This window comes from Agelaius phoeniceus, chromosome 36 (assembly GCF_051311805.1).
Source record: "Agelaius phoeniceus isolate bAgePho1 chromosome 36, bAgePho1.hap1, whole genome shotgun sequence".
Lineage (NCBI taxonomy): Eukaryota > Metazoa > Chordata > Aves > Passeriformes > Icteridae > Agelaius > Agelaius phoeniceus.
This window is the reverse complement of record NC_135300.1, coordinates 2,143,114-2,156,381: the sequence shown is the minus strand read 5'-3', so window position 1 is coordinate 2,156,381 and position 13,268 is coordinate 2,143,114. Positions and strand designations below refer to the sequence as shown.

The 13,268-nt window shown below is 62.7% G+C and overlaps 1 protein-coding gene across 3 annotated transcripts in view; it reads right to left on the bottom strand.

Annotated features, from left to right (window-relative positions):
• The window catches only part of CHD3 (chromodomain helicase DNA binding protein 3), a 50,959-nt gene that overhangs the window by 12,590 nt on the left and 25,101 nt on the right, over window positions 1–13,268 (bottom strand). For 2 of the 3 annotated variants that reach the window (XM_077193085.1, XM_077193087.1), the window contains exons 16-28: window positions 12,298–12,435; window positions 11,369–11,490; window positions 9,721–9,894; window positions 9,495–9,636; window positions 8,448–8,579; window positions 7,919–8,036; window positions 6,989–7,113; window positions 5,987–6,218; window positions 5,079–5,245; window positions 3,657–3,834; window positions 2,915–2,980; window positions 2,440–2,525; window positions 1,502–1,635 (exon numbers count right to left, since the gene is read on the bottom strand). In XM_077193085.1, coding sequence (XP_077049200.1) covers window positions 1,502–1,635; window positions 2,440–2,525; window positions 2,915–2,980; window positions 3,657–3,834; window positions 5,079–5,245; window positions 5,987–6,218; window positions 6,989–7,113; window positions 7,919–8,036; window positions 8,448–8,579; window positions 9,495–9,636; window positions 9,721–9,894; window positions 11,369–11,490; window positions 12,298–12,435 — 1,814 coding nt within the window. Of the gene's footprint in view, window positions 1–1,501; window positions 1,636–2,439; window positions 2,526–2,914; window positions 2,981–3,314; window positions 3,349–3,656; window positions 3,835–5,078; window positions 5,246–5,986; window positions 6,219–6,988; window positions 7,114–7,918; window positions 8,037–8,447; window positions 8,580–9,494; window positions 9,637–9,720; window positions 9,895–11,368; window positions 11,491–12,297; window positions 12,436–13,268 lie in introns of all 3 variants that reach the window. The other variant, XM_077193086.1, reaches the window with a different exon arrangement.

Genomic DNA, 13,268 nt, shown 5'->3' with positions numbered 1-13,268 from the left:
GGGACAGCAGGAACAGGGACAGCATGAACAGGGACAGCAGGAACAGGGACAGCATGAATGGGGACAGGGACAGCAGGAACAGGGACAGCAGGAACAGGGACAGCATGAATGGGGACAGGGACAGCAGGAACAGGGACAGCATGAAGAGGGACAGCATGAATGGGGACAGCATGAATGGGACAGCATGAACAGGGACAGCAGGGACAGCAGGAACAGGGACACGTGGGCCCTGGGGACAGCGCTCAGGGCCACTGCTGGGCCACCAACCGCGGGGACACTGCCACCACCAGCGCCACCACCACCCCTGGGCCACCACCCCATGGCCACTGCCACCAACCCTGTGCCACCACCGCCTGTGCCACTGCCACCAACCGAGCCACCACCCCTGATTGTGCCACTGACACTGCCCGTGCCCCTGCCTGTGCCACCTGTGCCACCACGCCCACACACCCTGCCCCAAGGTCACTGTCCCCACAGATCCTGTCCCCAGTGTCCCCCAATGTCCCCAGTGTCCCCAATGTCCCCACAGACTCCAATGTCCCTGCTGTCCCCACAGTCCCCAGTGTCCCCAGTGTCCCTGATGTCCCCACAGTCCCCAGTGTCCCCAATGTCCCCAGTGTCGACACAGTCCCCAGTGTCCCTGCTGTCCCCAATGTCCCCAGTGTCCTCAATGTCCCCAATGTCCCCAGTGTCCCCAGTGTCCCCAATGTCCCCAATGTCCCCAGTGTCCCTGCCGTCCCCGCACCATCAGCCCGTCCCCTCGTCACGGCGCCCGTGGGGGCTGTGCCGGGGTCATGGCAGGGACCAGGGACCTGCCACCGCTCTGGCGTCCCCTGGGCCACACCCGGCCCCCCGAGGGGGACACGGGGACATCGGGGGTGGCTTTGTGTTGGGCTGAGGGGGACACGGCCTCGTCCGGGCCCCAGGAACACCGACAGGGACAGCGCTCGGCTGAGTAAGGGCTCATCATGTGGCACGGGGACAGCGGGGACATCGGGGGACACTGGGGACATTGGGGACATCGGGGACATTGGGGACATTGGGGACATCGGGGACATCGGGGACATCGGGGACATTGGGGACATTGAGGGGCATTGGGCACACTGGGGACATTGGGCACATTGGGGACATCGGACACATTGGGGACATTGGGGACATGGGACAATGGAGGGCACAGGGCCACACAGGAAGATGAGGGGACACGGGGACAATAAGGACATGGGGATGAAAGGACACACAGAGGACATGGGGACAACATGAGGACATGGGGACACACGGACACCTCACTACCCTGCCACCACCTGTCCCCCTGACGCCACCGCCTGTCCCCAGTGCCACCACCCGGTGTCAACCCTTGTCCCCAGTGCCACCACCCGTCCCTGATGCCACCACCCGTCCTTGACGCCACCTTTCCCCCATGGATCCTGTGGCCTCCGCAGTGCCACCACCCCTCCCCGGTGTCCCCAGGTGTGTCCCCAGGTGTGTCCCCTTTGTCACCTACTTGAACTCCTTCTCGGTTTTGCCCCGCAGGTCCCTCACGAGCCACTGGGAGGTGAAGGCGTCCTGGGGGGGCATCCCCCAGCGCATGACGGCGTTGAGGAAAGCCTTGCGCTGCCTCGTGTTGAACCCCAGCACCTGGGGGGACAGCGGGGACATTGGGGACACTGGGGACATTGGGGGCATTGGGGACATTGGGGACACCGGGGGCATTGGGGACATCAGGGACATTGGGGACATTGGGGAAATTGGGGGCATTGGGGGCATCGGGGACATTGGGGACATTGGGGAACATTGGGGGCATTGGGGAACATTGGGGGCATTGGGGGCATCAGGGACACTGGGGACATTGGGGGCATTGGGGGCATCAGGGACATTGGGGGCATTGGGGACATTGGGGACATTGGGGGCATTGGGTGCACCAGGGGGACATTGGGGGCATTGGGGACATTGGGGATGTTGGGGGCATCGGGGGCACCAGAGGGTCAGGGGGACATTGGGGACACAGGTGACAGGGGACACTCTGCCATCATCCCTCAAGGTGCTGAGGAAAGCCTTGCGCTGCCTCGTGTTGAACCCCAACACCTGGGGACACATTGGGGACACATTGGGGACATCAAGGGGACATTGGGGACATTGGCTGTGCAGAGTCACCCCCCATGCCTTGTCCCCAGATGTGGGCACAGTGGGCTCCAGGTGACCCCTGACCCTCTGATTTGGGGACCCAGGTGCTGAGGGGTCACTCAGGTGTCTGAGCCCCATGTGGAGGTGACCCAGGTGGCCCCAGGGGTGTCCCCAAGCCCCCGGGAATGTCCCCAAGCTCCCGCGAATGTCCCCAAGCCCCTCAGGGGTGTCCCCAGGGATGTCTCCAAGCCCCTCAGGTGTGTCCCAGGGGTGTCCCCAGGGTGTCCCCAGGTGTCCCCAGGGGGGTCCCCCCCTCACCTCGATGTTGCCGCCCACCCGGGCCAGCAGTGGGGGGAGGGGTTTGTCCTTCTCGTTCCGCAGCTGCCGCTTGGACTGACGCCGGCCTGGGGGAGGGGAGGGGTCAGCAACCCCCCCCCATGGCACCCTGACCCCCCACATGGCACCCTGACCCCCTTAGGGACACCCTGACCCCCCCCCATGGCACCCTGACCCCCCCAATGGCACCCTGACCCCCCCACAATGGCACCTTGACCCCCCCATGGCACCCTGAGCCCCCCCCTTGGTGACACTGTGACCCCCTTAGGGACACCCTGAGCCATCTTGGGCCACCCCAAATGCCCCAGGACCTCTGAGCCCCCTTGGGGACACTCTGACCCCCTTGAGGACACCCAGACCCCTTTGGGGACACCCAGACCCCCTTGAGGACACCCAGACCCCCTTGGGGACACCCAGACCCCCTTTGGGGACCCCCTGTCCCCCCAGGGTCCCTCACCCTCGGGCCGCTCGTCGAAGTCCTCGTCCTCCTCCTCGGAGCCCACCGAGTACTCGGACTGGTTGTCTGGGGGACACGGTGGGGACACTCAGTGACAGCCCGGTGTGTCCCAGTGTGTCCCAGAGCCACCCCAGTCTGTCCCAGTGTGTCCCAGTGCCATCTCAGTGTGTCCCAATTCATCCCAGTCCCATCCCAATCCCATCCCAGTCCCTCCCAGTGCCCACCTTGGTCCTCCTGGGCGGCATCATTGTAGTTGCCCTGCTTGCGCACGCGCTTGCCCTTGCCCAGGTTCCATCCCAGTCTGTCCCAATGCTATCCCAGTGTATCCCAGTCTGTCCTAATGCTATCCCAGTGCCATCCCAGTGTATCCCAGTCCCTCCCAGTCCCTCCCAGTGCCCACCTTGGTCCTCCTGGGCAGCATCGTTGTAGTTGACCTGGGCTTGCCCTTGCCCGGGTTCCATCCCAGTTTGTCCCAATGCTATCCCAGTGTATCCCAGTGTGTCCCAATGCCATCCCAGTGCCATCCCAGTGCCATCCCAGTCCCTCCCAGTCCATCCCAGTCCCTCCCAGTGCCCACCTTGGTCCTCCTGGGCAGCATCATTGTAGTTGACCTGCTTGCGCACGCGCTTGCCCTTGCCCAGGTTCCATCCCAGTCTGTCCCAATGCTATCCCAGTGTGTCCCAGTGCCATCCCAGTCCATCCCAGTCCCTCCCAGTCCGTCCCAGTCCCTCCCAGTGCCCACCTTGGTCCTCCTGGGCAGCATCATTGTAGTTGACCTGCTTGCGCACGCGCTTGCCCTTGCCCAGGTTCCGGGCCAGGTCCTCCTGCTGCTGCTCGTAGTGGTGCCTCAGCAGCTTCTCCCAGTAGTCGGGGTCCACGTTCTCCTCCTGCTTGATGATCTCGCGCTCGATCTCCTCGATCTGCCGGACACTCGGGGTCACTCGGGGTCACCCGGGGTCACCCAGGGTCACTCGGGGTCACCCAGGGTCACCCGGGGTCACCCGGGGTCAGTGCCATGTTGGTCAGCGCTGGGGATGGTGTGCCCAGCTCTGGTGTCCCTGTCCTTGGTGTCTCCAGCATCATCAGCATCATCATCATCCCCATCTCCATCCTCCTCATCATCATCATCCCCATCTCCATCATCATCCTTATCCTCATCATCATCTCCACCTCCATCATCATCATCATCCCCATCTCCATCATCCTCATCATCATCATCCCCATCTCCATCATCCTCATCCCCATCTCCATCATCATCATCATCATCATCTCCATCTCCACTGTTCCCATCTTCATCATTTTCATCATCTTCATCTCCACTGTCTCCATCATCTCCATCCTCTCCAGTCCTCAACTCCATCATCTCACTGTCCCCATCCCATTGTCCCAAATCCCACTGACCCCAATTGCATTGTCCCCATCCCATTGTCCCCAATCTCCTTGTCCCCATCCCATTGTCCCCATCCCATTGTCCCCATCCCATTGTCCCCATCCCACTGTCCCAATCCTATTGTCCCCAATCCCACTGACCCCAATCCCACTGACCCCAGTCCCATTGTCCCCATCCCATTGTCCCAATCCCATTGTCCCAAATCCCACTGACCCCAATTGCATTGTCCCCATCCCATTGTCCCCAATCTCCTTGTCCCCATCCCATTGTCCCCATCCCACTGTCCCCATCCCATCGTCCCCATCCCATTGTCCCAATCCTATTGTCCCCAATCCCACTGACCCCAATCCCACTGACCCCAGTCCCATTGTCCCCATCCCATCGTCCCCATCCCATTGTCCCCAATCTCCTTGTCCCCATCCCATTGTCCCCATCCCACTGTCCCCATCCCATCGTCCCCATCCCATTGTCCCAATCCTATTGTCCCCAATCCCACTGACCCCAATCCCACTGACCCCAGTCCCATTGTCCCCATCCCATCGTCCCCATCCCATTGTCCCCAATCTCCTTGTCCCCATCCCATTGTCCCCATCCCACTGTCCCCAATCCCACTGTCCCCATCCCATTGTCCCCATCACTTCCCTCTCCACCATCTCCAATGTCCCCATGTCCTTCACCCACCCAACATCTCTCCATCCCCGCCACGCCCATGTCCCCCAGTGTCCCCCCAGTGTCCCCCCAGTGTCCCCATTGTCCCCAGTGTCCCCAGCACACCTTGTCCTCCTCCCTGACGACGTACTGGGCCACCTTGAAGGAGCTCAGGTACTCGTTCATGTTCTGCACGTCGGCGTCGTCGGTGGCGTCCTGGTTGCGGTCCAGCAGCCGCGCGATGGCCTCGTTGTCGTAGTGGATGACGCTGCTGTCCTCCTCCTTGTTGTCCCCTGCGTGTGGCCACGCCGTGTCACGCGTGCTGGGACACGGCCGGACACGGCCACGCGTGTGCTGGGACACAGTCACGCGTGCTGGGACACGGCCGGACACGGCCACGCGTGCTGGGACACGTGGGGACGCGCTCCAAGGTGATGTGACACGGTTTTGTCACACCCCAACATGGCTTGACATGGCCCAATGTGGCTTTGTCACTTCTCAAGGTGATGTGACACGGCTTTGTCACACCCCAGCTTGGCCCAACATGGCCCAGTGCAACCCAATATGGCCCAGTCCAGCTCAACATGGCCCAGTCCAGCTCAACAAGGCCCAGTTCAACTCAACACGGCCCAGTCCAACCCAACACGGCCCAGTCCAACCCAACACAGCCCAGTCCAGCCCAACACAGCCCAGTCCAGCCCAACAAGGCTCAGTCCAGTCCAGCACGGCCCAGTCCAACCCAACAAGGCTCAGTCCAACCCAACACGGCCCAGTCCAGCCCAACATGGCCCAATATGGCCCAGTCCAACCCAACACGGCCCAGTCCAGCCCAACAAGGCCCAGTCCAACACAACACGACCCAACATGGCCCAGTTGAACCCAACAAAGCCCAGTCCAACCCAACAAGGCTCAATCCAGCCCAACACGGCCCAGTCCAACCCAACACAGCCCAGTCCACCCCATCCCATTATCCCATCCCATTGATCCCACCCCATCGATCCCACCCCATCAATCCCATCCCACCCCATGCCCACCCTCATTCTCGTCCTTGAAGAGCTCCTCGGTGCCGAACTTGAGGATGTCGTCGAGCTCCTGCTTGGACATGGAGCCGGCCTTGGAGCCCAGCCCCGGGCGCACCACCAGGTGCGTCAGCATCATCTTGCGCTTGGCCACCTGCGTGATCCGCTCCTCCACCGAGGCCCGCGTCACGAAGCGGTAAATCATCACCTTGTTGGCCTGGCCGATGCGGTGAGCCCGGCTGAAGGCCTGAGAGGGAGGGGACAGGTCAGGGACAGCGTGGGGACAGCGTGGGGACACACCAGGGGCATGACAGATGGGATGGGGACAGGTCAGAGACAGAGTGGGGACAGCGTGGGGACAGGTCAGGGGCATGTCAGATGGGATGGGGACACACCAGAGAGACCCCAGGGACATGAGGGGACAGCCTGGCCGATGCGGTGAGCCCGGCTGAATGCCTACGGGGATGGGGACAGCTCAGGGACAGCGTGGGGACACAGAAGGGACATGACAGATGGGATGGGACACACCAGGGACATGAGGGGACAGCCTGGCCCATGGGGTGAGCCCGGCTGAACGCCTACGGGGACGGGGACATGGTGGGGACATGGTGGGGACAGGTCAGGGACATGTCAGATGGGATGGGGACACCCCAGGGACATGAGGGGACAACCTGGCCAATGTGGTGAGCTCCACTGAAGGCCTGCAGGGACAGGGACACTGTCCAGGTGCCCAAGTGATGGCATTACACAGGTGCCAGTGCCCAGGTGTGTGCCAGTGCCCAGGTGTGTGCCAGTGCCCAGGTGTGTGTCAGTCCCCAGGTGTGTGCCAGTGCCCAGGCGTGTGACAGTGCCCAGGTGTGTGCCAGTGCCCAGGTGTGTGACATTGTCCAGGTGTGTGTCAGTCCCCAGGTGTGTGCCAGTGCCCAGGTGTGTGCCAGCGCCCAGGTGCCAGTCCCCAGGTGTGTGCCAGCGCCCAGGTGTGTGCCAGTGCCCAGGTGCCGGTGCCCGGGTGCCCACCTGGATGTCGTTGTGGGGGTTCCAGTCCGAGTCGAAGATCACCACCGTGTCGGCCGTTGCCAGGTTGATGCCGAGGCCCCCGGCCCGCGTCGACAGCAGGAAACAGAACTGCTGCGCCCCCGGCGCTGCCCCCCCGGCGTCAGTGACGGACCCAAACCGCCCCAAATTCACCCCAAAATCACCCTCACACTGCTGCGCCCCCGGCGCTGCCCCCCCGGCGTCAGTGACGGACCCAAAATACCCCAAATTCACCCCAAAATCACCCTCACACTGCTGCGCCCCCGGCGCTGCCCCCCCGGCGTCAGTGACGGACCCAAAACACCCCAAATTCACCCCAAAATCACCTGAATTCCTCAGGACACCTCAACTCCCCCTGTCCCCATGCCTGTCCCTGTCCCCTGTCCCTGTCCCCATCCCTGTCCCTGTCATTGTCCCCATCCCTGTCCCCTGTCCCCGTCCCTGTCCCCTGTCCCTGTCCCCGTCCCTGTCCCCATCCCTGTCCCCTGTCCCCGTCCCTGTCCCCTCTGTCCCCATCCCTGTCCCCGTCCCTGTCCCCGTCCCTGTCCCCTGTCTCTACCGTTGAAGCGGTCGATGGCCTCCTGCCGCAGGGCCCCTGTCCCCTGTCCCCGTCCCTGTCCCTGTCCCTTGTCCCCGTCCCTGTCCCCATCCCTCTCCCTGTCCCCTGTCCCTGTCCCTGTCCCCTGTCGTCGTCCCTGTCCCCTCTCCCTGTCCCCATCCCTGTCCCTGTCCCCTCTGTCCCCATCCCCGTCCCTGTCCCCTGTCCCTACCGTTGAAGTGGTCGATGGCCTCCTGCCGCAGGGCCCTGCTCCATCCCCTGTCCCCTGTCCCTGTCCCCTGTCCCTGTCCCCATCCGTGTCCCCTGTCCCCGCCCCTGTCCCTGTCCCCTCTGTCCCCGTCCCCTGTCCCTACCGTTGAAGCGGTCGATGGCCTCCTGCCGCAGGGCCCCGGTGATGCCGCCGTCGATGCGCTCGTACTTGTAGCCCTCGTAGTCCAGGAAATCCTCCAGCAGGTCCAGCATCTTCGTCATCTGTGAGCACTGGTCAGACTGGGAGGCACTGGGAGGGAACTGGGAGGGACTGGGAGGCACTGGGAGGGATTGGGAGGCACTGGGAGGGACTGGAGACCCTGTACTGGGCACACTGGGAGGCACTGGGAGAGCCCATACTGGGCAGACTGGGGGGATTTGGGGTATTTTGGGGTCCCACCTGGGAGAAGATGAGCACGCGGTGGTTTTGGGGATATTTTGGGATATTTTAGGGTGGTTTTGGGTCCCACCTGGGAGAAGATGAGCACGCGGTGGTTCTGGGTGTGGTTTTGGGGATATTTTGGGATATTTTAGGGTGGTTTTGGGTCCCACCTGGGAGAAGATGAGCACGCGGTGGTTCTGGGGGGATTTTGGGTGGTTTTGGGGATATTTTGGGATATTTTGGGGTCCCACCTGGGAGAAGATGAGCACACGGTGGTTCTGCTCCTTCAGCTTGCGCAGCATCTTCTGCAGCAGCAGCAGCTTCCCCGAGGCCTTGATCAGGGCCCCGCCCTCGTAGGCGCCACTCGGCAGCTTCGGGGACTCCTGGGGACAGGGACACCGCCAGGTCACCCATGGGGACATTGCCAGGTCACCCATGGGGACACCACCCATGGGGACACCGCCAGGTCACCCACAGGGACACTGCCAGGTCACCCATGGGGACACCACCCATGGGGACACCGCCAGGTCACCCACAGGGACACTGCCAGGTCACCCATGGGGACACCACCCATGGGGACACCGCCAGGTCACCCACAGGGACACTGCCAGGTCACCCATGGGGACACCACCCATGGGGACACCACCGTGTCACCCACAGGGACAGGTGTCCCCCCACGATCTCCATGTCCCCTGCTCCTCCACCCCATGTCCCTCTGTCCCTGCTGTGTCACTCCAACCCCTTCTTGTCCCCACATCCCTCCATGTCCGTCCCCATGTCCCCTCCCTGTCCCCATGTCCCCTCCCTGTCCCCATGTCCCCCCATGTCCTCTCCTTGTCCCCATGTCCCTGTGTCCCCATGTCCCCTCACACCCCCAACTGTCCCCATGTCCATGGTGTCCCTGGTGTCCCCGTGTCCCCCCACACCCTCAACTGTCCCCATGTCCCCACTGTCCCTGGTATCCCCATGTCCCTGTTGTCCCCATGTCCCCCCACACCCCCCAATGCCCCCCACGTCCCCATTGTCCCCATGTCCCCCTACACTCCCAGTGTCCCCATGTCCCCACTGTCCCTGGTGTCCCCATATCCCTGTTGTCCCCATGTCCCCCCACACCCCCGGTGTCCCCATGTCCCCACTGTCCCTGGTATCCCCGTGTCCCCACTGTCCCTGTTGTGTCCCGTGTCCCTGTTGTCCCCATGTCCCCCCACACCCCCCGCTGCCCCCCACGTCCCCGCTGTCCCCATGTCCCCCCACACCCCCCGCTGCCCCCCACGTCCCCGCTGTCCCCATGTCCCCACCATGGCAGCCACGGGGAACAGGTAGGGGTGGTTGCAGCACTTCTTGAGGTCCATCATGATGTTGAGCAGCGACACCTGGTTCCCCCCGCCCCGCGAGTTGAGCGCCTCGAAGTTCCTCGTCAGGATGTACTTGTAGTACTTCCTGCGGGGACAGCGGTGCCACCGGCCGCTCTGGGGACAGTCCCCAGGGCAGGGGACATTGGGGACATTGGGGACAGGGCCCTACTTCTGCATGGGGCTGAGCTCCACGCGCACGATCAGCTCCGTCTTGGCCGGCATGTTCTTGAAGACGTCGGCCTTGAGGCGCCGCAGCATGTGGGGACCCAGCAGGTCGTGGAGCTTCTTGATCTGGTCCTCCTTGGAGATGTCGGCAAACTCCTCCAGGAAGCCCTCCAGGTTACTGGGGACACGGGGACACGGACAGTGAGGGGACATGGGGACAGTGAGGGGACATGGAGGAACTCCTCCAGGTTACTGGGGACACGGGGACACGGACAGTGAGGGGACATGGGGACAGGGACAGGGTCAGTGAGGGGACAGGGACAGTGAGGGGACATGGAGGAACTCCTCCAGGTTACTGGGGACACGGGGACAGGGACAGTGAGGGGACAGGGACAGTGAGGGGACATGGGGACATGGAGACATGGAGGGGACACAGGAACTCCTCCAGGTTACTGGGGACACGGGGACACGGACAGTGAGGGGACAGGGACAGTGAGGGGACATGGAGAGGACAGGACCACCATGGGGACATGGAGGGGACACAGGAAGCCCTCCAGGTCACCATGGGGACACAGGGACAGTCAGTGAGGGGACATGGGGACACGGGGACAGGGTGAGCTTGGGGACACCAGAATTTGGTGGGACAGGAGGTGACCAGAGGTGACAGAAGGGACAGGAGGTGACACAAGGGACACAAAGGTGACACAGGGGGTGACAGGCGACACAGGAGGGGACAAGTGACACAGGGGGTGACACAGGGGGTGACACAGGTGACCCAGGGGGTGACACAGGGGGTGACAAAGGTGACACAGGTGACCCAGGTGACCCAGGGGTGACACAGGGGGTGACACAGGTGACACAGGTGACCCAGGGGTGACACAGGGGGTGACACAGGTGACACAGGTGACCCAGGGGACGCACTTGAAGCGCTCGGGGGTGAGGAAGTTGAGCAGGTGGAACAGCTCCTGCATGGGGACATGGGGGACACAGGGGGTGACACAGGGGGTGACACAGGTGACAGGGGACAGGTGACACAGGTGACACAGGTGACACAGGTGACCCAGGGGACGCACTTGAAGCGCTCGGGGGTCAGGAAGTTGAGCAGGTGGAACAGCCCCTGCATGGGGACACAGAGGGTGACATGGGGGGTGACACAGGTGACACAGGTGACACAGGGGGTGACACAGGGGGTGACACAGGTGACCCAGGTGACCCAGGGGACACACTTGAAGCGCTCAGGTGTCAGGAAGTTGAGCAGGTGGAACAGCTCCTGCATGGGGACACAGGTGACACAGGGGGTGACACAGGGGGTGACACAGGGGGTGACCCAGGTGACCCAGGGGACACACTTGAAGCGCTCAGGTGTCAGGAAGTTGAGCAGGTGGAACAGCTCCTGCATGGGGACACAGGTGACACAGGGGGTGACACAGGGGGTGACACAGGTGGTGACCCAGGGGGTGACACAGGTGACACAGGGGGTGACCCAGGTGACCCAGGGGACGCACTTGAAGCGCTCGGGGGTCAGGAAGTTGAGCAGGTGGAACAGCTCCTGCATGGGGACACAGGTGACACAGGGGGTGACAGAGGGGGGACAGGTGACACAGGTGACACAGGTGACCCAGGGGGTGACCCAGGTGACCCAGGGGACGCACTTGAAGCGCTCAGGTGTCAGGAAGTTGAGCAGGTGGAACAGCTCCTCCAGGTTGTTCTGCAGCGGGGTCCCCGTCAGCAGCAGCTTGTGCTCGATCTTGTACCCGTTCAGCACCCGGAAAAACTGCGGGGACACGGCCTCAGACACCCCAAAACCGCCGGGGCACCCCCAGACGCACCTGGGGAGCCCCAAAACACACCTGGGGCACCCCTGATCCACCCTCAGACACCCCAAAACCGCCGGGGCACCCCCAGACGCACCTGGGGAGCCCCAAAACACACCTGGGGCACCCCTGATCCACCCCTCAGACACCCCAAAACCGCCGGGGCACCCCCAGACGCACCTGGGGAGCCCCAAAACACACCTGGGGCACCCCTGATCCACCCCTCAGACACCCCAAAACCACCTGGGCACCCCCAGATAGAGCAGGGGTGCCCCAAAATGCACCCGGGGCACCCCAAAATACACCTGAGCACCCCAAAACCACCTGGGCACCCCCAGACATACCTGGGGCACCCCAAAACCACCTGGGGCACCCCAAAACCACACCAGGGCACCCTCAGGGACCCTAAAAATCAGGGATTCCCGGGTTTTGGGGTGCCTCCCACTCACACCCCCAGCTTGTGGGGTGCCCCCCAGCCCCACACCCGGGTTTTGGGGTGCCCCCAGCCCCATGCTCGGTTTTTGGGGTGCCCCCAGCCCCATGCTCGGTTTTTGGGGTACCCCCAGCCCCATGCTCGGTTTTTGGGGTGTCCCCCACCTTGCTCTGGTTGTTCTTGAGCCTGTGGGCCTCATCCACCACCAGGCAGGTACCCAACAATCGCCACCCACACCTCGGGGTTTTGGGGTCCCATGCCCGGGTTTTGGGGTCCCATCCCCAGGATTTGGGGTGCCCCCAGCCCCATGGATGGTTTTTGGGGTGTCCCCCACCTTGCTCTGGTTGTTCTTGAGCCTGTGGGCCTCGTCCACCACCAGGCAGGCCCAGCGGATGGAGCCCAGCGCCGCCTGGTCGATGGTGATGAGCTCGTAGGACGTGAGCAGAACGTGGAACTTCACCTGGGCCTCGCGCTGCGGGCACGGGCACGGGCTCAGGGGGACCCCAAAACGGGGCACGGACACACAGGGAGCCCCAAAAGGTGGGAAAACCCCATCCAGAACCCTCCAAACACCACCCAGAACCCCAAAAACCCATCCAGAAGCCCAGAATCCTGCACGGCACCCCAAAACATGGAAAAACCCACCCAGAACCCCAAAACAGGGCACAGCCTCACAGGGAACCCCAAAAGGTGGAAAAACCCCATCCAGAACCCTCCAAACCCCACCCAGAACCCCAAAACCTCACCCAGAACCCCAAAACCCATCCAGAACCCCCAAAACCCATTCAGAACCCCAAAAACCCACCCAGAACCCCAAAAACCCATTCAGAACACTCCAAACCCCACCCAGAACCCCAAAAACCCATCCAGAACCCCAAAACCCACCCAGAACCCCCCAAACCTCACCCAGAACCCCAAAACATGGAAAAACCCCACCCAGAACCCCCAAAACCTCACCCAGAACCCCAAAAACCCATCCAGAACCCTCCAAAGCCCACCCAGAACCCCAAAACATGGAAAAACCCCACCCAGAACCCCCAGAATCCTGCATGGCACCCCAAAACATGGAAAAACCCACCCAGAACACCAAAACAGGGCACAGCCTCACAGGGAACCCCAAAAGGTGGAAAAATCCCATCCAGAACCCTCCAAACACCACCCAGAACCCCAAAACCTCACCCAGAACCCCAAAACCCATCCAGAACCCCCAAAACCCATTCAGAACCCCAAAAACCCACCCAGAACCCCAAAAACCCATTCAGAACACTCCAAACCCCACCCAGAACCCCAAAAACCCATTCAGAA